Here is a 26,367-nt window from a genome sequence, read left to right as displayed (position 1 = left end):
GCTCCTCCCTCCCCCGCCCCGCTCCGGCTGGGGCTCCGGCTCGGCGCGCCCGGCCGGCTCGCGGCTGCTCCCTGCAGGCCGCCTCGCCGCCGCCCGCCCCCGCCCCCGCCCCCGCCCCCCCCCCCCTCCCCCCCCAGCTCCCCCCCGCCCCCCGCGCGCCCCCCCCCCCCCCCCCCCCCCCACCCCCCCTCCTGACTCGCCCTCCCCCGCCCGGGCGGCTCCCGCAGGAGTGGGTACTTGGTGACATATTTTGGAAAAGATGTCATTAAAAAATAGCCTTTGCTTGCCGGGAGAATTGGGGGGTTTTCGGGTGTGCACCGTGGGGGTGGAGGAGGAAGTATCGACGAGCCGCCTGCACCTTATACATGGGGGAGAAAGTCTAAACACCAAACGCTTGCAGGTGTAGAGTTTGTTTGGGTGTTCGGGTCCCTTCTCCGCCAGTAACTCACTGTGTGACCTTGACAAATCGCCACTGCTGTCGGGGGCAGAGCTTCCTCAAGCTTCAGGTGCGAAGGCTGGGCAGGTGACCCCTGATGTCCTTTTAACTTCAATCATCTTACGTTTTTAATCCTTGTGGGGGCTCATTCCCCGTTACCTCCCTCCCCTCTCATTTCTAACATCAATACCGACCCACTGCCTCCCCTTTCCAACGTCACCCTTCTCCATATAGGCTCTTTCTATTCTCTGTCACCAGCCATTTCCCCAACAATCTGCTCCCTCTCCTGCGCTGGGGAGGGGACAAGAGCTGCCATACCCCCTCAATTCCTAGCTCCCCGGTGGTGGTATTTCCCCCCATGTTTGCTCCCACGAAAATCCAAATGGTACCAGAGTCAACCTAAGGAAGACGGTGGGCTGCGTACAAATGGACCCCCTAACCCAACCCAAAGGAGAGGTCTCCACCATGCCAGCCCCACCCCCAGCACACACATACACACACCACACACCTGCATTCATGGACATAAAACCAACCCAGTGACGCCAGAGCACCTTTCATCTCAGGATCTCCTAGCGCCAGGCTGAGCCCTAATTACCCCAGCACCCCCCTGGCCCCGCCGGTTCCCCTGCTGTCATTAGCCCAGTTTTACCAGCGGGGGCCACGGCCTTCCCACGGCTCTCAGGGTGGGGCTCTGGCTACACAGTCTGCTCTTGGGGAGGGGTGCGTGTGTGTATGCGAGTGTGTGTGTGTTAGGGGGAGCTGCTCGGCTAATCGCCCAGTTTATACTGGGCAGAATCACTTGGTGAGTGTGGGATTCTGACCCACAGCTTACCCAAGTTGGGTTGTCCTTGCTCATGTCTTAGTATCAGCCACCTGCATCCTCAGTGCTGTTGGAGCCACTTCTTTCACAGGGGGTACTGGAGTTTGTAATGCTTGGTGGAGGGGAGGGTACCTCTCTTGGGGTCCCTGGAACTATGGAGATGAGAAAAGCAACTGGGATGAAACCTATAGTGTGCAGAGTGCAGTGGTGGTGTTGAGGGCATGCCATGGGTGAAGGGAGCCTGTGGTGTGCAGTGGCAGCTGTAATGGTGAATTGAGGCTGCAGCGTGCGGAGCCTCCATGCAGTAAGCGAACCTGTGTTCAGTCTGGGCTCACAGGAGACAAGCAACAGCTGCAGTGTGGGGCAGGAGGCTGCTGCAGCGTGCAGTCAGTGCAGTGAGCGGAACGAGGTGCACTGAGGGTGGCTGTCTGCCAGTGGATGCCACCTTCTCAGTGATCAGTTTTGGCCAGAAGCCTGGGGAGCAAGGCTGCAGTGTGTAGTGCTCAGGGTCTGTACTCTACCCTGTATGGAACTAGTCCCTTGATATTGGGCTGCTCAAGGAGCTGGGAGGGAATCCCAATGCATGAGACACATTTACACTCTGCACCATAAAGGCAGAACTAGGAGGCAGTGGGGAGGGCCAGCAGTAATCTGGATCAGGGCAGGAGTGATGGGGTCCAGAGAGGGAGGAGGAAGGTGCTATGGTTTTGTCTCCCTTCCATTCTGGCTTTCCCCACCATATCTCTCTTTGATGCAAGGCCCTATAGTGTTGGGTGGGGAAGACTTTCTGAAATCCTAAACCCAGAGCCATAGAAAATGAAGTGCCTCCTGATCTACTTTTTTTTTTCCCTGAGGGGCAGAGTGGGGCACTCAAAGATAAGGATTTACCAGTCCCATCTTCTCCTTTTTCTTATTTGAGAAAGAGTTTCACTCGGTCGCCCAGGCTGGAGTGCAGTGGCATGATCTCAGCTCACTGCAAGCTCCGCCTCCCGGGTTCATGCCATTTTCCTGCCTCAGCCTCCCGAATAGCTGGGACTACAGGCACCCGCCACCACGCCCAGCTAATTTTTTGTATTTTATTTTATTTTTTAGTAGAGACGGGGTTTCACTGTGTTGGCCAGGATGGTCTTGATCTCCTGACCTCGTGATCCACCCGCCTCAGCCTCCCAAAGTGCTGGGATTACAGGTGTGAGCCACCGTGCCCGGCCCCATCTTCTCCTTTTTAAAATGTATTATTATTATTATTATTATTATTTGAGACAGAGTCTTACTCTTTTGCCCAGGCTGAAGTGCAGTGGTACAATCTTGGCTCACTGCAACCTCCACCTCCTGGGTTCAAGGGATTTTCATGTCCCAGCCTCCCAAATAGCTGGGATTGTAGGCATGTGCTAGCATGCCCAGCTAATTTTTGGTTTTTTGTTTTGTTTTGTTTTGTTTTGTTTTGTTGGTAGAGACGGGGTTTCACCATGTTGGCCAGGCTAGTCTTGAACTCCTGGCCTCAAGTGCTCCTCCTGCCTTGGCCTTCTCTTTACCTCTTTTTCTTGGGTTCCCAGTATGGACTGGTGACAGATCTGGGCAGGGCAAAGTGAAGGGCACACTGCCTTCAAAGCAGGTCTTTCCCCAGGTGCCAGGATCCAGCCCAGGTCTGGGCTTAGAGACACTGTCCTTGTGTTGCCTCGTCCGTCCTCCCACCCCATCCACCCTGCCCACCCATTTCTTGAAGCTGCTAGCTCTTCTCAGATTCAGTTAATCATCAGCTCTTGTTCCGTCCTTGTCATGAAACCCCCCTACCAGGGCTGTCCCCTCCCATTCCCCACCCCTGCTTCAGAGCTTTCCCTGAATCTATGGGGAGGGTAGGGGTGGCATGAATAAGGACGGATAGACCCTCCAAGGGGATATGTCTGATGGCCCCTCCAGCTGAGATTTCCGTTGCTAAGGAGGTAGCAGGAACAGCCTGTTCTCTGGGCTCTCATCAGAACAACCATGCCCAGGCCCCTCCCTCTCTCCCTCCATCTCTCCTCCCTTCCTTCCAGACTGTTGCTAGGAAGCACCCCAAGATTTCTTGAGGATACGACCCCTAGGAACCAAGGTATCCAGATATTTTTCTGAAGAGGTTTTTTTCAAAGTCTGACAGCTAAAACTCCACACAGCTTCCTCTACCCCTGCTCAAAAGCCTTACACATCTCTAGCAGTTCGGGGAAACAGGAGACAGCCACCATGGAACAAGCTCTGTGGCCTGGACCTCAGTAAATCCCCTCCTCTATCTCATCTTGACCTCCTGGACCCTAGGTCGGCAAGTGATGACATGTCCAGCATATACCTCTAGACTCTGCAGACAGAGCTGAACTTATTGGGGGTGCTCTGGAAAGACAGCAGAGGAAACTGAGGTACTACCAGCCAAGAGAACTCAAAGCTCAGATGTTTCTCCCTCCTAGGGGTTTCCCAATCAAAAAGAGTGGTGCAAATGGAGGAAAGAAAGTTGGAGAGCAGGCTGCGCAAGGTGGCTGACATCACCAGTACTTTGGGAGGCTGAGGTGGGAGGATCTCTTCAGGTCAGGAGTTCAAGACCATCCTGGGTAGCATAGTGAGACCCCCATCTCAAAAAAAAAAAAAAAACCCACAAATTATCTGGGTGTTGTGGTGCGGACCGTCAGTCCTGGCTACTTGGGAGGCTGAGGCAGAAGATGAGAGATTGGCAAATTAGCAATTACCCTGGTAAGAGAAAGTAGCCACTTAATTCTCCTCTTTGTCCCATCAGGCGCTCTTGCTATAGGTCACAAAAGAGGGAGCCAGGGAAGGGATCAGGCCTGGCTGAGCCTTGCTTTTGGTAGCTGAAATGAGAAATGGAAAAAGAAGCTGACACCTTTTCCAGGCTGTCTTCCAGGGTTTCTCCTACTTTTATTCATTAATCTGACTTTTTTTTTTTTTTAATGGAATCTCGCTCTGTTGCCCAGGCTGGAGTGTAGTGGCGCAATCTTGGCTCACTGAAAGCTCACCTCCCGGGTTCACGCCATTCTCCTGCCTCAGTCTCCCGAGTAGCTGGGACTACAGGCGCCCACCACAACGCCCAGCTAATTTTTGTATTTTTAGTAGAGATGGGCTTTCACCGTGTTAGCCAGGATAGTCTTGATCCCCTGACCTTGTGATCTGCACACCTCGGCCTCCCAAAGTGCTAGAATTACAGGCGTGAGCCACCGCACCCAGCCTGACACTTTTTTTTTTTTTAAAGCATTTAATATGTGCCAAGTATTAGATTCCCCAAATGCTCCCAGCTTCTGGTAGAGTCTTTGTCAACAGGAGAGAGGAGAGGAGGGGGAGCAGGGAAGTCTCCTTTACCATCAGAGTTTGGGGCTTACTTTTCTGCAGCTCTCCCCCTCCAGTTAAAGGAGGGGATAGGGCAGTATGATATGGAAGCCAAAAGTATGAAGCAGAGCACCTCTCAGGGCCTGGAGGGAGGGGCCATACAAAGGAAATGGCAGGCTGGCCTCCCTTCCCAGCCACTGTCCGGTCTGGGCCTCAGGATCACAGCACCTCTCTTCTCTGTGCTGGGAGTATGGAGGGGGAAGGCATCCTCCAGGGTGTTAGAGGGGAAGCTATTCCAAGAGTTGATTCAAATTCTGCCTTTCACTCTCCTGGGGCAGCGGGAAGACAGAGACAGGCAACTGCGGGGGATCCAGGGGTTGTCCCTGAGTCCCTGAGGTGCAGCCACCTTACAGGCCTCTTTCCCGTCATCCCCTCCCGCAGATAGACGGAAAGCAGGGATTTTGATTTGGTGACTGGTATGAGGAGGAAACTGGTTTGGAGCCAGCTGTGTATAAGTGTGTGGGAGTGACTGACTTTCTTTTCCCATCCACCTGCTGCCCATAGTGGGGGGACCCAGGCAAGCTTCCAGAGGAAAATGTTCCACTTAAGGAAAAGGAATGACTCAGTTTCCCTATAGAGAGAAGGGAAGCTGACACCCTCTGTGCCTTGTATGCTTACCAACGATTTCGGTGTTTCTGGGTTTTTGGGTCTGGACTCTTGCCACTTTTCTTTATACTGTTTTCTAGCCTAGATAGATAAGGAATGTTCCCTTCCCCTTGGGTACCCAGAACCCTGTTCCTCGCCACCTCTTACCCCACTCTGGCCTAGCTGCTTTTCTGACACTTCTCCAGGGTTGCCATGTCACTCTGACTGGTTGACTTCCACCTGCCCCTCTTCTCTCTTTAGCCAAGGTAGCCAACAAGATGAAGAAAGAGGTTGGGGCTCGGGACTAGGAGGGCAGAGGTGGGAGCTCAGCCCCTGTCCCTGTTGAGAGGAAATGAACAGCAAAAGAAAGTGGGGTAAGTAGAACGGGGCTTTGAGATGGGCTGGGGGGGCTATTTTTTTTTTTTTTAAGACAGAATTTCGCTCTTGTTGCCCAGGTTGGAGTGCAATGGTGCAATCTCGGCTTACCGCAACTTCTGCCTCCTGGGTTCAAGCAATTCTCCTACCTCCTCCTCCCGAGCAGCTGGGATTACAGGCATGCGCCACCATGCCCGGCTAATTTTGTATTTTTAGTAGATACAGTTTCTCCATGTTGGTCAGGCTGGTCTTGAACTCCCAACCCCAGGTGATCTGCCTGCCTTGGCCTCCCTAAGTGCTGGGATTACAGGCGTGAGCTACTGCGCCTGGCTGGGGGGCTATTTATTCGTACACCCAGAGGAAATGTTAGCATCTCTCTTCACCCTTTGGAGGATTATCATGGAGTCCTGTGCTTACAGTGAGCCAGAGAGCCCAAGGGGGTCCCTAGGAAGATATTGTGGTGTGGAAGGAAGAGGTGGTATAGGAAAGGTTGCCTCTGATGTTTACAGACTGAAGAGGCAGGGAGGTCAAAAGGGATAAATTAAAAATGGTCCTTGCCCAGAACTAAGGGAGCCCTTGTACATAGGAGTCCAGCCTTTGGGGAAACCTTGCCAAGCCTAGAGAAAGGGCTGCTGGTGGGAGGTGGGGAGACAGAGAAGGCAGATGGCCTGACTACAAAAGCCGCCTCCCTGTCACTGCGAAGTGGGGAGGAGGCACCTCCCTAGAAATCTGCCAGGCTCCCTGCCAGAGGGAATAGTTTGAGCTCAAAATATCACCATCCTCAGGGCCCAAATAGTTCCCAGTCCTGTGTGGACTGGACACACAGTTGACAGCTTCTCTCCAAGAGAAGCAGTTTGGGCTCTAAGGTATGTGACAGGGGCTCCAGGATGATCCAGGAATGGCTCCAGGTGGAGGGCCTTACGATGCGGCAACAAGCACAGAATGACAGCAGGGGAGCAGGCAAAGGTAGAGTGAGGGGCCTGGGAGAAGAGGGGAAGTCAGATACATGAGAAACTGAGGAGAAGCAGGGTTTGTGGCAGTCTCAAGTGTGAGTGGAGTGGCCGGGGGCCATATGGAAGGTGAGGTGAGGAATCCATATTCTCCCTCCTTCCTGCTTTAGAAGCTTTGGCAACATATATTTGGCAGCTGTTTTGTATACACACTATTCCCCAGTGGTGTCCCTTGGGCAGGCACAAAGGGAGCCTAAGGGAGGGGTGTGGATTGAATGTATGGGGAGGAAGAAAGGCCATAGGCAGTACCAACCGCAGAGGGACATGATCTGACCCTCCTTCAGCCACACTCTCCCCTTTGGAACAGAAGTCCTTGACTCCCTGTCTAGACCATGCTCCAGACACCCAGGGTGCTGTAATTCTCTGCCCAAATGGCCAGTTTTACTTCCAGAGCCTTAAATGGGCTGCTCTTCCAGATTTATCCCCCCAAGGACTGATTTTGCCACTCAAAGGGTGAGCAAAGAATGGTTGTCGAAGGCTGGGCACGGTGGCTCACGCCTACAATCCCAGCACTCTGGAAGGCTGAGGTGGGTGGATCACCTGAGGTCAGGATTTTGAGACCAGCCTGACCAACATGGTGAAACCCCATCTCTACTAAAAAATACAAAAATTAGCCTGACGTGGTGGTGCACTGTAATTCCAGCTACTTCTGAGGCTGGAGAAGAATCGCTTTGAACCTGGAGGCAGAGGTTGCGGTGAGCTGAGATTGCAGTGAGCTCAAAAAAAAAAAAAAAAAAAAAAAAAAAAAAAGGAAAAAAAAAAGAATCGTTTTTGGGGAATACGGATTGAGCTTGAACTTGTGAACTAGGATATTGGGCCCTGGCTAAAGGCCTCCATGTTTATTTATTTATTTTTTTTGGTAGAGCTGAGAGTCTCATTATGTTGCCCAGGCTGGATTTGAACTCCTGAGCTCAAGTGATCCTCCTGCCTCAGCCTCACAAGTAATTTACTCTTATTCCTGTTTGTAAATGTTAGGGATGACCAGTCCATAGTATGGGGAGGGATGAGGGCTGTGCATAAGAGTTGCCTGTAGACAGGCCGGTGCGGCTCAAGCCTGTAATCCCAGCACTTTGGGAGGCCGCAGACGGGGCCGGGATCACGCAGGTCAGGGAGATCAAGACCAATCCGGCTAACACGGAAACCCCGCCCTATTAATAAATACAAAAAACTAGCCGGGCGAGGTGGCGGGCGCCTGTAGTCCCAGCTACTGAGGCTGGGAGGCAGTGAGAATGGCGTGAACCTGGGAGGCCGAGCTTGCAGTGAGCTGAGATCCGGCCACTGCACCTGCAGCCTGGCTGGCTAGAGCTTGTGACCCTGTCTCAAAAAAAAAAAAAAAAAAAAAAAAAAAAAAGAAGGCTCAGACATTGGAGCCAGAGGTGGGTAACATTTGCTTTTGGCTTTCAATTAGGGAAGGAAAGGCTATATTAAGGCCCTGGGCATAATAATTGGATATTATTATTTATGGATCTTTGGGATAAGCAAGATTTAAACAACAACAACAAGAAACTTAAAAAAATAGTTTTTAATTTACAGGAAAAAAATGGAAGGTAATAGAGGGTCCCCACATATTCTGCACCCAATTTCTCTTTTAATTAACATCTTAACATTAGTATGATGCATTTGTAACAACTAATGAACTAATACTGATACATTATTATTAATTAAAGTCCATGCTTTATTTAGATTTCCTTAGTTTTTACCCAGTATTCTTTTTCTCTTCCATGATCGCATTCAGAAAACCACATTACATTTAGTCATCAGGTCTCCTTAGCCCTCTTAGCTGTGACAGTTTCTCAGAATTCCTTTGATTTTGATCACCTTCACCTTAGTTTCTTCTTTACTTTCCCTTGTATCCAAGCTGTTTGGAGGGCTTGGAGATGCTGATAAGACTGTCAGATTCGGGGGTGGTGATATGTGTGCAAGTAAGGCACCTTAGTGTCGCTTTTAGAATATAGGTGTGGAAATGAGAATAGCTCTGGTAGCCCCAGGAGCTTAGGAGAAAAGAAAGAGCCCAGGAAAAGAGAAAGGCCGTATTGCTGAACGCCACACCCTTGCCGCACCTATTAACTAGGGGCTAACGAAAGAAAGGGTGTCGGAATATGATGGAGAAGGCCGGTCGACAGTGACGTCGTGGGCGACGCTGGGTTGTGAGCGACCTTTCGAGCTTCCTCGAGTCCCTGAGTCTCTGTAGTGTCTCAGTTCCTGGATGTCCTCCCTTAAAGGAGAGGAACAATGCGCGCCGACTAGACTAGTCCCTTAGTTTCCTCGCCAGCGCAGACAAATACGGTTTCAGTCCAAAGAACTACCATTCCCAGAAGACAGCGGGACGTTCCTTGCTGCATCTCTATTGGTTGGCGTTTGTTACTCCCAGCCAATAGAAAGTGAACTTCTTGACAAGTGCCAAAATGGCGATGCCTACGACCTAGAAGTGGATTGTGCGGTAGGCTTAAATTTGGGGAGGTGGTGGATGAAAAGGAAATTGGGAGGTATAGTTACAGGGCTGGAGAAGGTGGAGGAAATGAGGGAGCAAATCTGGACTTGGAGTAGTGGTGACCGAAGGACGCATTTAGAGCTAAGGGCGTAATTAGGCAACGAGGACTGGCTTAACTCCTTGATGCCCTCTTTACTCTATTAGTCCCTTTGATATTTATTTATTTGAGAGACGAAGTTTTGTCCTTGTTGCCCAGGCTGGAGTGCAATGGCGCGATCTCGGCCCACCCCATCAACCTCCGCCTCCCGGGTTCAAGCGATTCTCCTGCTTCAGCCTCCCAAGTAGCTGGGATTACAGGCATGCGCCACCAAGCCCGGCTAATTTTGTATTTTTAGTAGAGACGAGGTTTCTCCATGTTGGTCAGACTGATCTCAAACTCCCGACCTCAGGTGATCCGCCCGCCTTGGCCTCCCAAAGTGCTGGGATTACAGGTGCGAGCCACTGCGCTCGGCCGATACTTTCTTCTTAGTGCCCCAGTTTAAGGAAGGGCGGTTCAGGAGGAGAAAGCCTGACAGGATCTTACCTTATCTCTTTAGCTCTTTTTCTTTCAAATTCCTCTGCCTAGCTTAAATCTTACCGCATCTTCTCCTTTCTATTTAATTCTGCCTTCCCCGGTTCTCCTTCGAACATTGTGTCCTTTTCTTTTTTTTTTTTGAGACGGAGTCTTGCTCTGTAGCCCGGGCTGGAGTGCAGTGGCCGGATCTCAGCTCACTGCAAGCTCCGCCTCCCGGGTTCACGCCATTCTCCTGCCTCAGCCTCCCGTGTAGCTGGGACTACAGGCGCCCGCCACCTCGCCCGGCTAGTTTTTTGTATTTTTAGTAGAGACGGGGTTTCACCGTGTTACCCAGGATGGTCTCGATCTCCTGACCTCGTGATCCGCCCGTCTCGGCCTCCCAAAGTGCTGGGATTACAGGCTTGAGCCACCGCGCCCGGCCTCATTGTGTCCTTTTCTTTAGCTCCACTTTTTTCACCTCAAAGTTGGCCGTCACAGCTGCCACCTGCTCAGAGTGAAATCATGAAGGTGGTCAACCTGAAGCAAGCCATTTTGCAAGCCTGGAAGGAGCGTTGGAGTGACTACCAGTGGGCAATCAACATGAAGAAATTCTTTCCTAAAGGAGCCACCTGGGACATTCTCAACCTGGCAGGTCTCAAGTGAACTGGGAAAGAAAGATGGGAGGGATAAACCCAGAGAAGTTGTAATCACTCAGTCGTGTTTTGTTATTCCTCTTGCAGATGCATTACTAGAGCAGGCCATGATTGGACCATCCCCCAATCCTCTCATCTTGTCCTACCTGAAGTATGCCATTAGTTCCCAGGTAAGCTCCCCCAAAACCCCCACCAAGAAGTGAGAGTTTTGGGGATAAAAAACTTGAAGTGCATTTGGACCCCAGTGATTCATGACTGTAATCCCAGCATTGTGGGAGGCTGAAGGAGGCAGATTGCTTGAGCCCAGGAGTTTGAGACCAGTCTGGGTAACATGGCAAAACCCAGTCTCTACCCCAAAATACAAAGAATTAGCCCTGCGTGGTGGTGCCCCTGTAGTCCCAGCTACTTGGAAGGCTGAGGTGGGAGGATCACCTAAGCCCTGGGAGGTCAAGGCTACAGTGAGCCATGATCCTGCCACTGCACTCCAGCCAGAGCAACAGAGTGAGACCCTGTCTCAGGAAACAAACAAAATTTGGGGTGCAGTTTTACAATTGTCAGCTTATGCTTTCTAGATGAATTTGTTTGAACAGATCATTTCACTGAGTTTCAGTGTTCTCATAAAAATAATAATACTTCATTTGTTGTGATGAATATTACATTCACTTATTCTACTGGGAGTAGTAGCAGGTAGCACAGGCCTGTGGCCCCGCCTACTCAGAAAGCGGAGGTGGGAGGATTGCTTGAGCCCAGAAGTTCGAGGCTACAGTGAGCACTGATTGTGCCACTGCACTCCAGCCTGGGCAACAGAACAAGACTCCATCTCTTAAAAACAACAACCACCAAAAGAGAAATAGGATTACATTCACTTGTTCTATCAACAAATACTCATGAATTTTTTTTTTTTTTTTGAGGCCAGTCTTGCTCTGTCGCCCAGGCTGGAGTGCAGTGATGGCGGATCTCCAGCTCACTGCAAGCTCCGCCTCGGGTTCCAGCCATTCTCCTGCCTCAGCCTCGGGTAGCTGGGACTACAGAGGCGCCCGCCACCTGCCGGCTAGTTTTTATCTTTTTGGTAGAGGCGGGGTTTCACCATGTTAGCCAGGATGGTCTTGATCTCCTGACCTGCGTGATCTCACCTGTCTCGGCCTCCCAAAGTGCTGGGATTACAGGCTTGAGCCACTCGCCCGACACTTTTTTTGAGATGGAGTCTCGCTCTGTCACCCTGACTGGAGTGCAGTGGTGCGATCTTGGCTCACTGCAAGCTCCGCCTCCTGGGTTCTCCTGCCTCAGACTCCCGAGTAGCTGGGACTAGGCACTGCCACCAAAGCGGCTGATTTTTTGTATTTTTTTTTAGTAGAGACAGGGTTTCACCGTGTTAGCCAGGATGGTCTCGATCTCCTGACCTCATGATCTGCCCACCTCAGCCTCCCAAAGTGCTGGGATTACAGGTGTGAGCTACCGCGCCCGGCCTCATGAATGCTTTTATGTGCCAGACAGTGCTAGCCCCTGGGGACATAGCTGTGAATAAGATCTGATGCCAGTACACTGAGAATTTAGTGGGTAATATAGACATGTAAATAAGCAGTCACTAGATGGGTTTATGATAAAGGTTAGAATAGAGTATGGATGCTCCTCAACTTACAATGGGGTGATGTGCTGATATACCACTCATAAGTTGAAAATGTACTTAATACACATAACTTGCCAAAGGTCATCTACCTACCACTTTTTTGAGACAGAGTCTTGCTCTATCACCCAGGCTGGAGTGCAATGGTGTGACCTCAGCTCACTGCAACCTCTGTCTCCTGAGTTCAGGCGATTCTCCTGCCTCAGCCTCCCGAGTAGCTGGGACTGCAGGTGCCTGCCAACATGCCTGGCTAATTTTTATATTTTTAGTAGAGACAGGGTTTCATTATATTGGCTAGGCTGGTCTCGAACTCCTGACCTTGTGATCTGCCCACCTTGGCCTCCCAAATTGCTGGGATTGCAGGTGTGAGCCACCATGCCCGGCCATCTACCTACCTTAAATGTGCTCAGAACACTCTAGCTTACAGTTGGGAAAAATCATCAAACACAAAGCCTGTTTGTTTATTGAGATGGAGTTTCACTCTTGTTGCCCAGGCTGCAGTGCAATGGCTTGATCTCGGCTCACTGCAACCTCCACCTCCCAGGTTCAAGCTATTCTCCTACCTCAGCCTCCTGAGTAGCTGGAATTACAGGTGCCCGCCACTACACCTGGATAATTTTTGTATTTTTAGTAGAGATGGGGTTTTACTGTTTTGGCCAGGCTGGTCTCGAACTCCTGACTTCAGGTGATCCACCCGCCTTGGCTTCCCAGTGTTGGGATTACAGGCATGAGCCACTGCGCCTGTCCTTATTTTTTATTGATTGATTGATTAATTGATTGAGGCAGAGTCTTGCTCCATCGCCAGGCTAGAGTGCAGTGTGGTGCGATCTTGGCTTACTGCAACCTCCGCCTCCCAGATTCAAGGGATTTTCCTGCCTCAGCCTCCCAAGTAGCTGGGAATACAGGCGCATACCACTACGTTCCGCTAATTTTATACTTTTAGTAGAGACTGGGTTTCTCCATGTTGGTCAGGCTGGTCTCGAACTCCTGACCTCAGGTGATTCACCCTCCTTGGCCTCCCAAAGTGCTGAGATTATAGGCGTGAGCCACCACGCCCAGCCAGAAGTGCAGATTTCTTTCTTTTTTTTTTTTTTTTGAGACGGAGTCTCGCTCTGTTGCCCAGGCTGGAGTGCAGTGGCCGGATCTCAGCTCACTGCAAGCTCCGCCTCCTGGGTTTACGCCATTCTCCTGCCTCAGCCTCCCGAGTAGCTGGGACCACAGGTGCCCGCCACCTCGCCCGGCTAGTTTTTTGTATTTTTTAGTAGAGATGGGGTTTCACTGTGTGAGCCAGGATGGTCTCGATCTCCTGACCTCATGATCCCCCCATCTCGGCCTCCCAAAGTGCTGGGATTACAGGCTTGAGCCACCGCGCCTGGCCCAAGAAGTGCAGATTTCTTATGTGCATATATTACATCGTGGTGAAATCCGAGCTTTTAGTATACCTATCACCCCAATAGTGAATGTTGTACCCAGTAAGTAATTTTTCAACCCTCACCCCACTCCCACCTTCTATATTCTCCAGTGTCTATTAGTTCACTCTGTATGTGCACCCATTGTGTAGCTCCCATTTATCAGTGAGAATATGTGGTATTTGACTTTCTTTTTTTTATTGAGATGGAGTCTCCCAGGCTGGAGTGCAATGGCGTGATCTCAGCTCACTGCAACCTCCTTGACTTTCTATCTCTGAGTTATTTCACTGAGGATAATGGCCTACAGTATGAGCACTTGAAGTACAATTTCTACTGAATGCGTGTCTCATATTTTTTTTTGAGACAAGGTCTTACTCTGTCACCCAGGGTGGAGTGCGGTGGCGTGATCTCTCCTCACTGCGACCTCCACCTCCTGGGCTCAAGTGATTCTGCTGCTTCAGTCTCCCAGGTAGCTGGGACCACAAGCATGCATCACCACACCCAGCTAATTTTTATAGTTTTAGTAGAGATGGGGTTTTACCATGTTGGCCAGGCTGGTCTCGAACTCCTGACCTCAGGTGATCCGCTCACCTTGGCCTCCAAAAGTGTTGGGATTATAGGCATCAGCCTGTAATTTAGGTCGTGCCTGACCTAAATGCGTATCTGTCTCTTTTTTTTTTTTTTTTTTTGAGATGGAGTTTCACTGTTGTCCCCCAGGCTGGAGTGCAGTGGCACGATCTCGGCTCACTGCAACCTCCGTCTCCTGGGCTCAAGCAGTTCTCCTGCCTTAGCCTCCTGAGTAGCTGGGATTACAGGCGTGCACCACCACACCTAGCTAATTTTTGTATTTTCAGTAGAGACAGTGTTTCACCATGTTGGCCAGACTGGTCTGGAACTCCTGACCTCAAGTGATCCATCTGCCTCAGCCTTCCAAAGTGCTGGGATTACAGGCTTGAGCCACCATGCCCAGCTTGAACATGAATCTTTTTTACACCATCATAAAGTCGAAAAATTAAGGCGGGGCGCGGTGGCTCACGCCTATAATCCCAGCAGTTTGTGAGGCCGAGGTGGGCGGATCACCAGGCCAGGAGATCGAGACCCTCCTGGACAACATGGTGAAACCCTGTCTCTACTAAAAATACAAAAATTAGCTGGGCATTGTGGTGAGTGCCTGTAATCCCAGCTACTTGGGAGGCTCAGGCAGGAGAATTGCTTGAACCAGGGAGTCAGAGGTTGCAGTAAGCCAAGATTGTGCCACTGCACTCCAGTCTGATGACAGAGCAAGACTCCGTCTCAAAAAATAAAATAAGATAAAATAAATAAAAAAAATAAAGTCGAAAAATTGTAAGATGAACCATTGTTAAGTTGGGACTGTCCTTGCTTTGGGAATACATGGGAAAGGCACCCAGTCCAGTCTGAACAATCAAGGAAGGCTTTGTGGAGGAAGTGATATTTAAACCAAGACCTGAATGTTGAGTAGGAGTTAGCCAGGCACATTGAGGAGAGTGTGTGTGCAAAGCAGAGAAAAGCATATGCACAGGGTGGGCGGCAAAACTCACATAATGTTGTTCAGGAACCGAAAATAATTTGGTATGGCTAGAGAAAAGGAGTTTGTTCTCAGGACTCCTTTTTCTTTTATTTTTTTCTCCTTTTCTTTTTTTGTATTTTTTGTAGAAATGGGGTCTCACTATGTTACCCAGTCTGGTCTTGAACTCTTGGCCTCAAGTAGTCCTCCCGCCTTGTCCTCCTAAAGTGCTGAGGTTATGAGTATGAGCCACTGTGCCCGGTCCCAGTACCCCTTTACATTCTTAAAAATTTTGAGACTTTTCTTAAATATATTTGATTGTATTTGATCTCATGCCTCCCTAAAATGGATAAAACCAAGCTGCACCCGACCACCTTGGGCACATGTTTTCAGGACCTCCTGAAGGGCCATGGTTACTCATGTTTGACTCAGAATAAATTTCTTCAAATATTAAAAAAATATATTATTGGCCAGGTGTGGTGGCTCCTGCCTGTAATCCCAGCGCTTTGGGAGGCTGAGGTGGGTGGATCATCTGAGGTCAGGAGTTCGAGACCAGCCTGGTCAACATGGTGAAATTCTGTTTCTACTAAAAATACAAAAAATTAGCCGGGCGTGGTGGTGCGCACCTGTAATCCCAGCTACTCAGGAGGCTGAGGCAGGAGAATCGCTTGAACCCAGGAAGTGGAGCCTACAGTGAGCCAACATCATGCCACTGTATTCCAGCCTGGGCGACAGAGCAAGACTCTGTCTCAATAAAAAATAAAATGAAGGCCGGGCACGGTGGCTCAAGCCTGTAATCCCAGCACTTTGGGAGGCCGAGACGGGCGGATCACGAGGTCAGGAGATCGAGACCATCCTGGCTAACCCGGTGAAACCCCGTCTGTACTAAAAAAAATACAAAAAACTAGCCGGGCGAGGTGGCGGGCGCCTGTAGTCCCAGCTACTTGGGAGGCTGAGGCAAGAGAATGGCGTAAACCCGGGAGGCGGAGCTTGCAGTGAGCTGAGATCCGGCCACTGCACTCCAGCCTGGGCAACAGAGCGAGACTCCGTCTCAAAAAAAAAAACCTTCAAGAAAAATAAAATGAAATAAAATTAACTGGTCTCTTTTTGTTGTACCTTGAATAGATCTTTTATCTATGCATGATTTTTGTCACATCATGAATTGGTAATTTGGAAAATATCCATGACTAAGTTATATAGTTGTTGATGCATTTCAATTGTTGATGCATTTAATAATAGAATATCATCACATGTTATGGAGCCTCCAGGACAATCCACTGTACAATTGTGAGAGAAAAAGAGCAAAAAGGTAAACAGTATCTTAGTAGTATTTTTAAAATAATTTTGACTTCCTAGACCCCCTGAAAGGTCTTGGGGACCCTGGGGAGTTCCTGGACCATACCTTCAGAACTGCTAGGCTGGCACTTTAAGGAGGAGAGTGGTTTAGAGAGAGAGAACGATAAGGTCATAAAAGACTTTTGAGTGATGCTGAGGAATTTGGGCTTTATTTTAGGGTGACAAGTAATCATTTAAAGGGTGTTAAGTGGAGGAGTCACATGACAAGACTTCCTTAAAGATATACATGTTTTAATTAACATAGAATAACATACAAAGATCTTGGGCCAGGTGCAGTGGCTCAATCCTGTAATCCCAGCACTTTGGGAGGCCAAGGTGGGTGGATCACCTGAGGTCAGAAGTTCAAGACCAGCCTGGTCAACATGGTGAAACCCCGCCTCTACTGAATATACAAAAATTAGCCAGGTGTGGTGGCGGGCACCTGTAATCCCAGCAACTCAGGAGGCTGAGGCAGGAGAATTGCTTGAACCTGGGAGGCGGAGGTTGCAGTGAACTGAGATTGCCCCACTCTGCTCCAGTCTGGGCAACAAGAGCGAAACTTCATCTGAAAAAGAACATACAAGATCTTAAGATGAATTCAGTGAGGGTTTTTTTTTTTTTTTTTTTAATGAGATAGAGTCTCGCCCTGTTGCCTGGGCTGGAGTACAGTGGGGCGATCTCAGCTCACTTCAACCTCCGACTCCCAGGTTCAAGCTATTCTCCTGCCTCAGCCTCTTGAGTAGCTGGGACTACAGGTGTCCCCCACCATGCCTGGCAAGTTTTTTGTATTTTTAGCAGAGATGGGGTTTCACCATGTTGGTCAGGCTGGTCTCGAATTCCTGACCTCGTGATCCGCCTGCCTCGGCCTCCCAAAGTGCTGGGATTACAAGTGTGAGCCACTGCACCCGGCCTATTCAGTGAGTTTTAGCAATTGTATATACCCATGTCACCAGCATCCAAAATAAGATACAGAACATTTCTGTTCTCTCAGAAAGTTCCCTTTTACTGCTTTCTTCAGTAAGAAGTGGACTTCAGAAGAAGTCCACTCGCTTCTTCCACAATTGCCTTTATTTGGATTTCATAGCAATATAGTCAGATGGGATATATTTCTTATACTGTCTTTTGTTTAACATAAATGTTTTTGAGATTTATTATTTATGTTGTATATGTTAGTAGTACATTCTTTTTATTTATTTATTTTTAATTTGAAACAGGGTTTTGCTCTGTTACCCAGGCTGGAGTGTGCAATGGCAGGATCACAACTTACTGTAGCCTTGTCCTGCTGGGCTCAAGTAATCTTCCTACCTCAGGTTCCCAAGGAGTTGGGACTACAGTCATTCACCACCATGCCTGGCTAATTTTTAAATTTTTTGTAAAGACGGGATCTTTCTATGTTGCCTGGGCTGGTAATTTTTACATTTTTGTAGAGATGGGGTCTCACTTTGTTGCCCAGGCTGGTCTCAAACTCCTGGGCTCAAGCGATCCTCCTGCCTTGGCCCCCAAAGTGCTGGGATTACAGGTGTGATCCACTCATGCTTGGCCCCATTCTTCTTCTTCTTATTTTTAATTGCTGAATAGTATTTCTCAGTTGACACATAGATTTTTTTTGTTTTTTGTTTATTTTTTGAGATGGAGTCTCGCTCTGTCGCCCAGGCTGGAGTGCAGTGGCCGGATCTCGGCTCACTGCAAGCTCCGCCTCCCGGGTTTACACCATTCTCCTGCCTCAGCCTCCCGAGTAGCTGGGACTACAGGCGCCCGCCACCTCGCCAGCTGGTTTTGTATTTTTAGTGAAGCTTGAGGTTTCACGGGTTAGCCAGGATGGTCTCGATCTCCTGACCTAGTGATCCGCCCGGTCTCGGCCTCCCAAAGTGCTGGGATTACAGGCTTGAGCCACCCAGCGCCCGGCCGATTTTTTTATTAAAAATTTTTTAGAGGCTAGGCACAATGGCTCCATGCAATCTCAGCGGTTTGGGGAGGCTGGTGGATCCGCGAGGTCGGAATCGAGACCATCCTGGCTAACATGGTAAAAATTACCCGGGCATGGTGGCGTTTGCAGTCCCAGCTACTCAGGAGGCTGAGGCAGGAGAATGTCCCAGCTTGAATCCGGGGGTGGAGGTTCCAGTGAGCCAAGATCGAACCACTATACTCCAGCCTGGGTGACAGAGCAAGAGACTCTGTCTCCAAAAAAACAAAACATTTAGGTCAGGATCCTGCTTTGTTGCCCAGGAGGCTGGAGTGTGTGGCACAATAGTGTCTCACTGCAGCTTTGGGCCTCAGCTCAAGCCATCCTCCTGCCTCCAGCCCCCAGGTAGCTTTCCCGGACTACAGGTGCATGTTAAAACCCCAGCCAATTTTGCATTTTTGTAGCCAGGGGGACGGGTTTTGCCTTGTTGCTCAGGCTCATCCTGAACTCCTGAGCTCAATCTGCCCACCTTGGCCTCCCAGAGTGTTAGGATTAGAGGCATGAGCCATGGAACTCACCCTAAACCATTGCTACATAATACACCGTATGTACTTTTTTTTTTTTTTTTTGAATGAAGTCTTGCTCTGTGGCAGGCCAGAGAGAGCAGTGGTTTGATCTTGGCTCACTGCAGCCTCCTCCCGTCCCCGCTGCTGGGTTCAAGTGATTCTCCTGCCTCAGCCTCCCAAGTAGCTGGGATTACAGACACATGCACCACACCACACCTGGCCGATTTTTAAATTTTTAGTAGAGACAGGGTTTCACCATATTGATAGGCACAGTCTCAAACTGCGACTCAAAAGTGATCTGCCAGCGTTGGCCTCCCAAAGTGCTGGGATTACAGGTGTGAGCCACTGTATGCCTAGCCCAGCCATATGTACTAATTTAGGTTGTTTGTTCCACACTGTTATAATCAAGTGACTTTCACTGAATATCCTTCTACCTACACAGGCATATCTGGAAGTGTTTCTCTAGGAGTGAGACCTCACAATGGAATATGTGATTTGAAGAATATATACATACTAAATTATAGTAGATCCTGCAAATATCCCCTAAAATGACTGGATTAGTTATACCCCATCCCACAATGTCTCACAGTATTTCCCCACACCTTTGCCAATGCTGGATGAATCTTTTTTTTTTTTTTTTTTTTTTTTTTTTTTTTGGGAACCAGAGTCACCAGCTCACCATGCTTGGCTGGAGTGCAGTGGCGGGGATCTCCCAGCTCACTGCAAGCTCCGCCTCCCGAGGTTCCGCCATTCTCCTGCCTCAGCCTCCCGAGTAGCTGGGACTACAGGCGCCACCGACCTGCGCCCGGCTAAGTTTTTGTATTTTTAGTAGAGAGCCGAGTTTCACTGTGTTAGCCAGGATGGTCGATCTCCTGAAGCCGCGTGATCCAGCGTCACCGGCCTCCCCAAAGTGCTGGGATTACAGGCTTGAGCCACCGCGCCCGGCCAGGATAGAATCTTTTAAAACTTTTTCCAGAGGCAAATAATTATATCATATTATAATGTGCAGATTCTTTCTTTCTTTCCTTTCTCTTCTCTTCTTTTCTCTTCTCTTCTCTTCTCTTTTCTCTTCTCTTCTCTTTTGTTTTCTTTTCTTTTCTTTCGATGGAGTCTCCCTCTGTCGCCCAGGCTGGAGTGCAGTGACGTGCAACCTCTGCCTCCCGGGTTCAAGCAGTTCTCCTGCCTCAGCCTCCCAAGTAGCTGGGATTACAGGCATGCACCACCATACCCAGATAATTTTTGTCTTTTTATTAGAGACGGGGTTTATCCATGTTAGCGAGGCTGTTCTCAAGCTCCTGACTTCAAGTGATCCACCTGCCTTGGCCTCCCAAAGTGCTGGGATTACAAGCGTGAGCCACTGCTCCCGGCCTATATATTTATTAATATATAATTTATGTATTCATAAATACACAAATAAATATATCATTTGCCTATTTTTCGATTTTTTTTTTTGTTACGGCTTTTTTTGTGTGTGTGTGAGACAGGATCTCACTCCTTCATCTAGACTGGAGTACAGCTGTGTGATCTCGGCTCACTGCAACCTCTGCCTCCTGGTTTCCAGCCATTCTCCTGCCTCAGCCTCCCAAGTAGCTGGGACTACAGGCGGGTGCCACCACGCCCGGCTAATCTTTGTATTTTTAGTAGAGACAGGGTTTCTCCAGAGATAGGGTCTCACTCCTTTGCCTAGGCTGGAGTACAGTAGCACAATCATGGCTTACTGCAGCCTTGATCTCCCTGGCTCAAGCTGTCCTCCCACTTTAGCCCCCTGAGTATCTGGGACTACAGTTTGGCACCACCACATCTGGCTAATGTTTTTAATTTTTTGTAGAGAAGGGTTTAGTTGCCCAGGCTGGTCTCAAACTCCTGGACTCAAGTTATCCTCCTGGCTCAGCCTCCCAAAGTGTTGAGATAAACAGGCATGAGTTACTACTCTTGGCACCCTAGTTTTTAGTATATTCGCTGAGTTGGGCAAACATCATCACAATCAATTTAGAACATTTTCATCACCCCAAAAAAAAATTCTTACTGATTTTTTTTTTTTTTTTTTTGAGACAGAGTCTTGCTCTGTTGCCCAGGCTGGAGTACAGTGGCGTGATCTCGGCTCACTGCAAGCTCTGCCTCCCAGCTTCATGCCATTCTCCTGCCTCAGCCTCCCGAGTAGCTGGGACTACAGGTGCCCACCACCACACCTGGCTAATTTTTGTATTTTTAGTAGAGACGGGGTTTCACTGTGTTAGCCAGGATGGTCTCAATCTCCTGACCTCGTGATCCACCCACTTTGGCCTCCCAAAGTGCTGGGATTACAAGTGTGAGCCACCGCGCCCGACCAGAATTCTTACTGATTTTTAAATGTCATTTAATATAATCTATCTTGTAATCCTTATTTGTTATGTATGCTTTTGAGTTTTATATCACTTTTTAAATCTAATTTTTTTTTTTTAAATTTTTGAGATGGATGGAGTTTCACTCTTGTTGCCCGGGCTGCAGTGCAATGGCATGATCTCAGCTCACTGCAACTCCGCCTCCTAGGTTCAAAGGATTCTGCTGCCTCAGCCTCCCAAGTAGCTGGGATTATAGGTGCCTGCCACCACACCCAGCTAATTTTTATATTTTTAGTAGAGACAGGGTTTCACCATGTTGGCCAGGCTGGTCTTGAACTCCTGACCTCAGGTGATCCGTCCGCCTTGGCCTCCCAAAGTGCTGGGTTTATAGGCGTGAGCCACCACACCTGGCCTGTTGTTGTTAATAATGAGATTTTCCCTTTGGATTTCCCCTTCCCAGACCCCATTGTCTCAGACTGATGGGATTTTCTCCACAGCCTCTTGACTGGCTCACCAGTTGTTGTGCTGGACCCCTATTTGCTAGGGATGGCACCAGGTTCAAGAGGTTGAAAGAACCTGAAGACAGCAGATGCCACATAGGGTTTTGCTAGGGGGAACTTATATGCAGGGACAGTCCAGGGGTGGTGGGCTGGACAGGAGAACCGCCTGTAATTTTTTTTCTTAGTGTGCAGAAATTTTTTATGTTTTTGTCAGTTTTATCCTTTTTTTCCCCTTACTGGGCTTTTGTCTGCTTAAGGACTTCTCTGCTTCAGAGATTTAAATATATTCTCTTGGTGGGGCATTTTGGCTCATACCTGTAATCCCAGCACTTTGGGAGGCGGAGGCGGGCAGGTTGCTTTGAGCTCAGGAGTTCAAGACCAGCTTTGGCAACATGGCAAAACCCTGTCTCTACAAACAATTAAAAAATTAGGCTAGGCGTGATGGCTCACACCTGTAGTCCCAGTACTCTGGGAGGCTGAGGTGGGCAGATCACAAGGTGAGGAGATTGAGACCATCCTGGCTAACATGGTGAAACCCCGTCTCTACTATAAATACAAAAAAAAATTAGCTGGGCGTGGAGGTGGGTGCCTGTAGTCTCAGCTACTTGGGAGGCTGAGGCAGGAGAATCACTTGAACCCAAGAGGTGGAGGTTGCAGTGAGCTGAGATCACGCCACTGCACTCCAGCCTCGGCAACAGAGTGAGACTCCGTCTCAAAAAAAAAAAAAATAAAATAAAATAAAAGCCGGTAGTTCATGGCTTGAGCACGTAGTCCCAGTTACACAGGAGGCTGAGGCTGGAGAATTGCTTGAGCTTGGGAAGCAGAGGTTGCAGTGAGCTGAGATCGCGCCACTGCATTTTAGCGTGGGTAACAGAGTGAGATCCTCTCTCAAAATAAAAAATAAAATAAAATGAAAATATATTCTCTAATTTCTGCCAACACTTGACTTTTATTTTTTGTATTTACTTTGTCTGAGCCATTTAGAATTTATTGTGGTATGAGGATGGGATCCACATTTATTATTTGTTCAAATAGATGGATAATGGCTCAACTCTCTTTATTGAATAGGCCATTCTTTGTCATATCTTTTTTTTTTTTTTTTTTTTTTTGAGACGGAGTCTCGCTCTGTCGCCCAGGCTGGAGTGCAGTGGCCGGATCTCAGCTCACTGCAAGCTCCGCCTCCCGAATTTACGCCATTCTCCTGCCTCAGCCTCCCGTGTAGCTGGGACTACAGGCGCCTGCCACCTCGCCCGGCTAGTTTTTTCTATTTTTTTTAGTAGAGACAGGGTTTCACCGTGTTAGCCAGGATGGTCTCGATCTCCTGACCTCGTGATCCGCCCATCTCGGCCTCCCAAAGTGCTGGGATTACAGGCTTGAGCCACCGCGCCCGGCCTCTTTGTCATATCTTAAATTCTAAATTCTCTTGTGCACAAGGGTCCATTTTTTGACACCCTAGTGTATTTCACTGGTATCTTTCTCTCCCTTTTTTTTTGAGAGGGAGTCTCACTCTGTCTCCCAGGCTGGAGTGCAGTGGCACGATCTTGGCTCACTCCAACCTCTGCCTCCTGGATTCAAGCAGTTCTCTGCCTCAGCCTCCCAAGTAGCTGGGATTACAGGTGTGCACCACCATGCCCAGCTAATTTTTGTATTTTTAGTAGAGACAGAGTTTCACCATCTTGGCCAGGCTGGTCTTGAACTCCTGACCTTGTGATCCACCTGCCTCAGCCTCCAAAAGTGCTGGGATTGCAGGCGTGAGCCACCACGCCTGGCCTCTTTCTCTTTTTTTTGCACCAGAACTTTATTATAGCTTTATAGTATGTTTTGGTACCTTGGTGGACAAATCTTCCCTTAGTTTCTTTATTTTTCAAAAATTTTTTGACTGTTTTCAGACATTTCATTTCCAGACAAATTTTAGAATCAATTCATTAAGTTCCCATAAAAATCCTATTATCTTGTAATCAAGATTTCCTTGACTTTATAGATTAATTGCGGAAATTTGTGGATTAATTTTAGAAAGATCACTCTGGTTATAGTTTGAAGAACGAGTTGGAGGGAGGTAAGACAGAAGACAGGGAGATCATTAAGTGTGGCATATTTTGTCTGTAAAGGACCAGATAGTAAGTATTTTCAGCTTTGCAGACTGCATGGTCTCTCTCATCACTATTCCATCATTACAGCTCAAAACTAGCTATAGCCCATCTGTAAATAAATGGGTATAGCTGTGTTCTAATAGAAAAATGGTGATGAGCCAGATTGGACTTGCAGGATGTAGTTTTCCAACCCCTGATTTAGGCTGTCGATGTGTACTTCAGGTGAGAGATGATACTAGCACAAAATTGGGAAGTGGCAGCAGAAGAAAAACGATGACTTTAAGAACAGTTTAGGAAGTGGCATTGAAATGATTTGATTGATGGGATGAGGGGAGTGCGAGGAGAAGGGGTCAAGGATAACGCTTAGGTTTCTGGTTTGGACACTAGATACCTGATGGGTCATGAGACAGCGGAAGAGTGGAGTAGGGCTGGGATGTGGGTGAGGATAACATGTTTGATCTTGGCCTTTTCAATTTAAGGTGCCTGTGTGGGGTATCAAAAAGAGGATACTCGGAAGGCAGTTGAACATAGGTGTCTGGTACTCAAGGAGAGTTCTAGACTGGAGCTTTTGGTTTAGAAGTCACCAGCTACTGATGGTAATCAAAGCTATGGGTATGGATGAGATTGTGCAGAGACAGAGGAGAGTGAGCAAAGAAGTGACTACACCCAACTTCCGGAGGAACCAATCTCATTTAAGGAACACACTTAGGAGGATAAACCGTCATAGGAGTCTGAAGAGAAGGGGCCAGAGAGTAGGGAGGAAAAGTGAGAGTGTTACCAAGAAAAGCCAAGAGAGGATTGAGGGATGAGGGAGGGTTTCAAGGGGTCGGATGCTGCTGGAAAGTCAGGTAAGATCAGAAGAGAGAAGGATCCATTGGATTTAGCATGAAGAGTTTGTTGATGACCTTAACAAGAAGATTCATAGAGTGGTCAGGACAGAAGTAATTGGAGTGGGTTGAATAGTCAATGGAGAGTGTGCAGGTAGAGCCAGAGAGTGTAGAAAACTCTTATGTTGTCCGGGCCTGGTGGCTCATACCTGTAATCCCAGCACTGTTTGAGGTCAAGGTAGGGGGATCACTTGAGGCAAGGAGTTTGAGCTCATCCTAGACAACATAGACCCCGGCTCTACTAAAAAAGTAAAATTAAAAAGGCGGGGTTTAGTGGCTCACGCCTGTAATCCCAGCACTTTGGGAGACCGAGGGGGTGGATCATGAGGTTAGGAGTTCAAGACCAGCCTGGCCAACATGGTGAAACCCTGTCTCTACCAATACAAAAATAAGCCAGGTGTGGTAGTGCATACCTGTAATCCCAGCTACTCAGGAGGCTGAGGCAGGAGAATCGCTTGAACCCGAGAGGCGGAGGTTGCAGTGAGCTGCGATCATGCCACTGCTCCAGCCTGGGCAACAGAGTGAGAATCCGTCTCAAAAAAAAAAAAAAAAAAGTAAAATTGAAAAAGAAAAAGAACTTTTATATATGTGAAGAGCAGTAGAGATGGAGTGGTGGTTAAATGGAAGTGTGGGGTCTTCAGGAAGCTCTTTTAAAAATAGAAGAAATTAGGGCAGGCTCATACCTCTAATCCCAGGACTTTGGGAGGCCCAGGTGGGTGGGCAGCTCACTTGACCAGGAATTTGAGACCAGCCTGGACAACATGGCAAAACCCCGTCTCTACAAAAAATACAAAAGTTAGGCAGCCGGGCACGGTGGCTCATGCCTGTAATCCCAGCACTTTGGGAGGCCAAGGCGGGTGGATCATGAGGTCAGGAGTTCGAGATCAGCCTAGCCAACATAGTGAAGCCCCGTCTCTACTAAGAATACCAAAATTAGCCGGGCATGGTGGCATGTGCCTGTAGTCCCAGCTACTCAGGAGGCTGAGGCAGAAGAATCGCTTGAACCTGGGAGGCAGAGGTTGCAGTGAGCCGAGATTGTGCCACTGCACTCCAGCCTGGGCAACAGAGTGAGACTCTGTCTCAAAAAAAAAAAAAAAAAAATTAGCCTGCGCGATGGCTCATGCCTGTAATCCCAGCACTTTGGGAGGCTGAGGCGGGCGGATCATGAGGTCAGGAGATCGTGACCATCCTGGCTAACACGGTGAAACCCCATCTCTACTAAAAATATAAAAAATTAGCCGGGCGTGGTGGCGGGCGCCTGTAGTCCCAGGTACTTGGGAAGCTGAGGCAGGAGAATGGCGTGAACGCAGGAGGCGGAGGTTGCAGTGAGCCGAGATCACAGCACTGCACTCCAGCCTGGGCGACAGAGCAAGACCCTGTCTCAATAAATAAATAAATAAATAAATAAATAAATAAAGCATGGTGGTGTGTGCCTGTAGTCCTAGCTACTCAGGAGGCTGAGGCAGGAGGATAGCTTGAACCCGGGAGCACCTCTGCACTCTAGCCTGGGTGACAGAGTGAGACCCTGTCTCAAAAAACAAACAAACCAATAGAAGAGTCCTGAAATGTGTAAACACTGATGGGAAAGGGAAGAAAGAGAAAGAGGCTGATGTAACAGAGAGAAGTAAATAGATATGAAAGACCTTTGTGACCTCTCAAGTACTGTGCAAAATTAGTAATTTATTCTTCCTTCAAAGTCAAGAGGCTCTTTGGCCCAATGTTATGCGAGTAGAGGGCACTTAGGAATAGTTGGGATGTTGAATATTCAGAAGAGCGGCGAGGATTTGAGGGCAGCTGCAGGGTCAGGCGGGGCTAGCCACAAGCGAGGTGGCCACACAGAGGGTCTCCTACCCTGAGGGCCGTGGTGGTTCAGAGCTACCGTGATAGAATGATTAAGACTGGAATAGGCCAGTTCCTGCTTTGTAAAACAGTTCCTCATGTAGAAAGCATTTTCAGCTCTCTGGAGTAGCTGTGCTTTATT

General features: G+C 48.8%; 1 protein-coding gene across 12 annotated transcripts in view; it reads left to right on the top strand.

Annotated features, from left to right (window-relative positions):
* Positions 1–8,433: 8,433 nt before the first annotated feature.
* The window catches only part of MED24 (mediator complex subunit 24), a 39,559-nt gene continuing 21,625 nt past the window's right edge, over positions 8,434–26,367 (top strand). For 8 of the 12 annotated variants that reach the window (XR_002518139.2, XR_639182.4, XM_017950708.3 and 5 more), the window contains exons 1-3: positions 8,434–9,029; positions 10,037–10,225; positions 10,314–10,396. Coding sequence is in view for 10 of the 12 variants with exons in the window: in XM_017950708.3 (XP_017806197.1) it covers positions 10,096–10,225; positions 10,314–10,396 (213 nt within the window). In the remaining 2 variants the exon portion in view is untranslated. The remainder of the gene's footprint in view (positions 9,030–10,036; positions 10,226–10,313; positions 10,397–26,367) is intronic. The other 4 variants (XM_003912953.5, XM_009190539.3, XM_021929161.2 and 1 more) reach the window with 2 other exon arrangements.

This window comes from Papio anubis, chromosome 17 (genome assembly GCF_008728515.1).
Source record: "Papio anubis isolate 15944 chromosome 17, Panubis1.0, whole genome shotgun sequence".
In the NCBI taxonomy this organism is placed as follows: Eukaryota; Metazoa; Chordata; class Mammalia; order Primates; family Cercopithecidae; genus Papio; species Papio anubis.
This window is presented reverse-complemented; position numbering and strand designations above follow the sequence as displayed.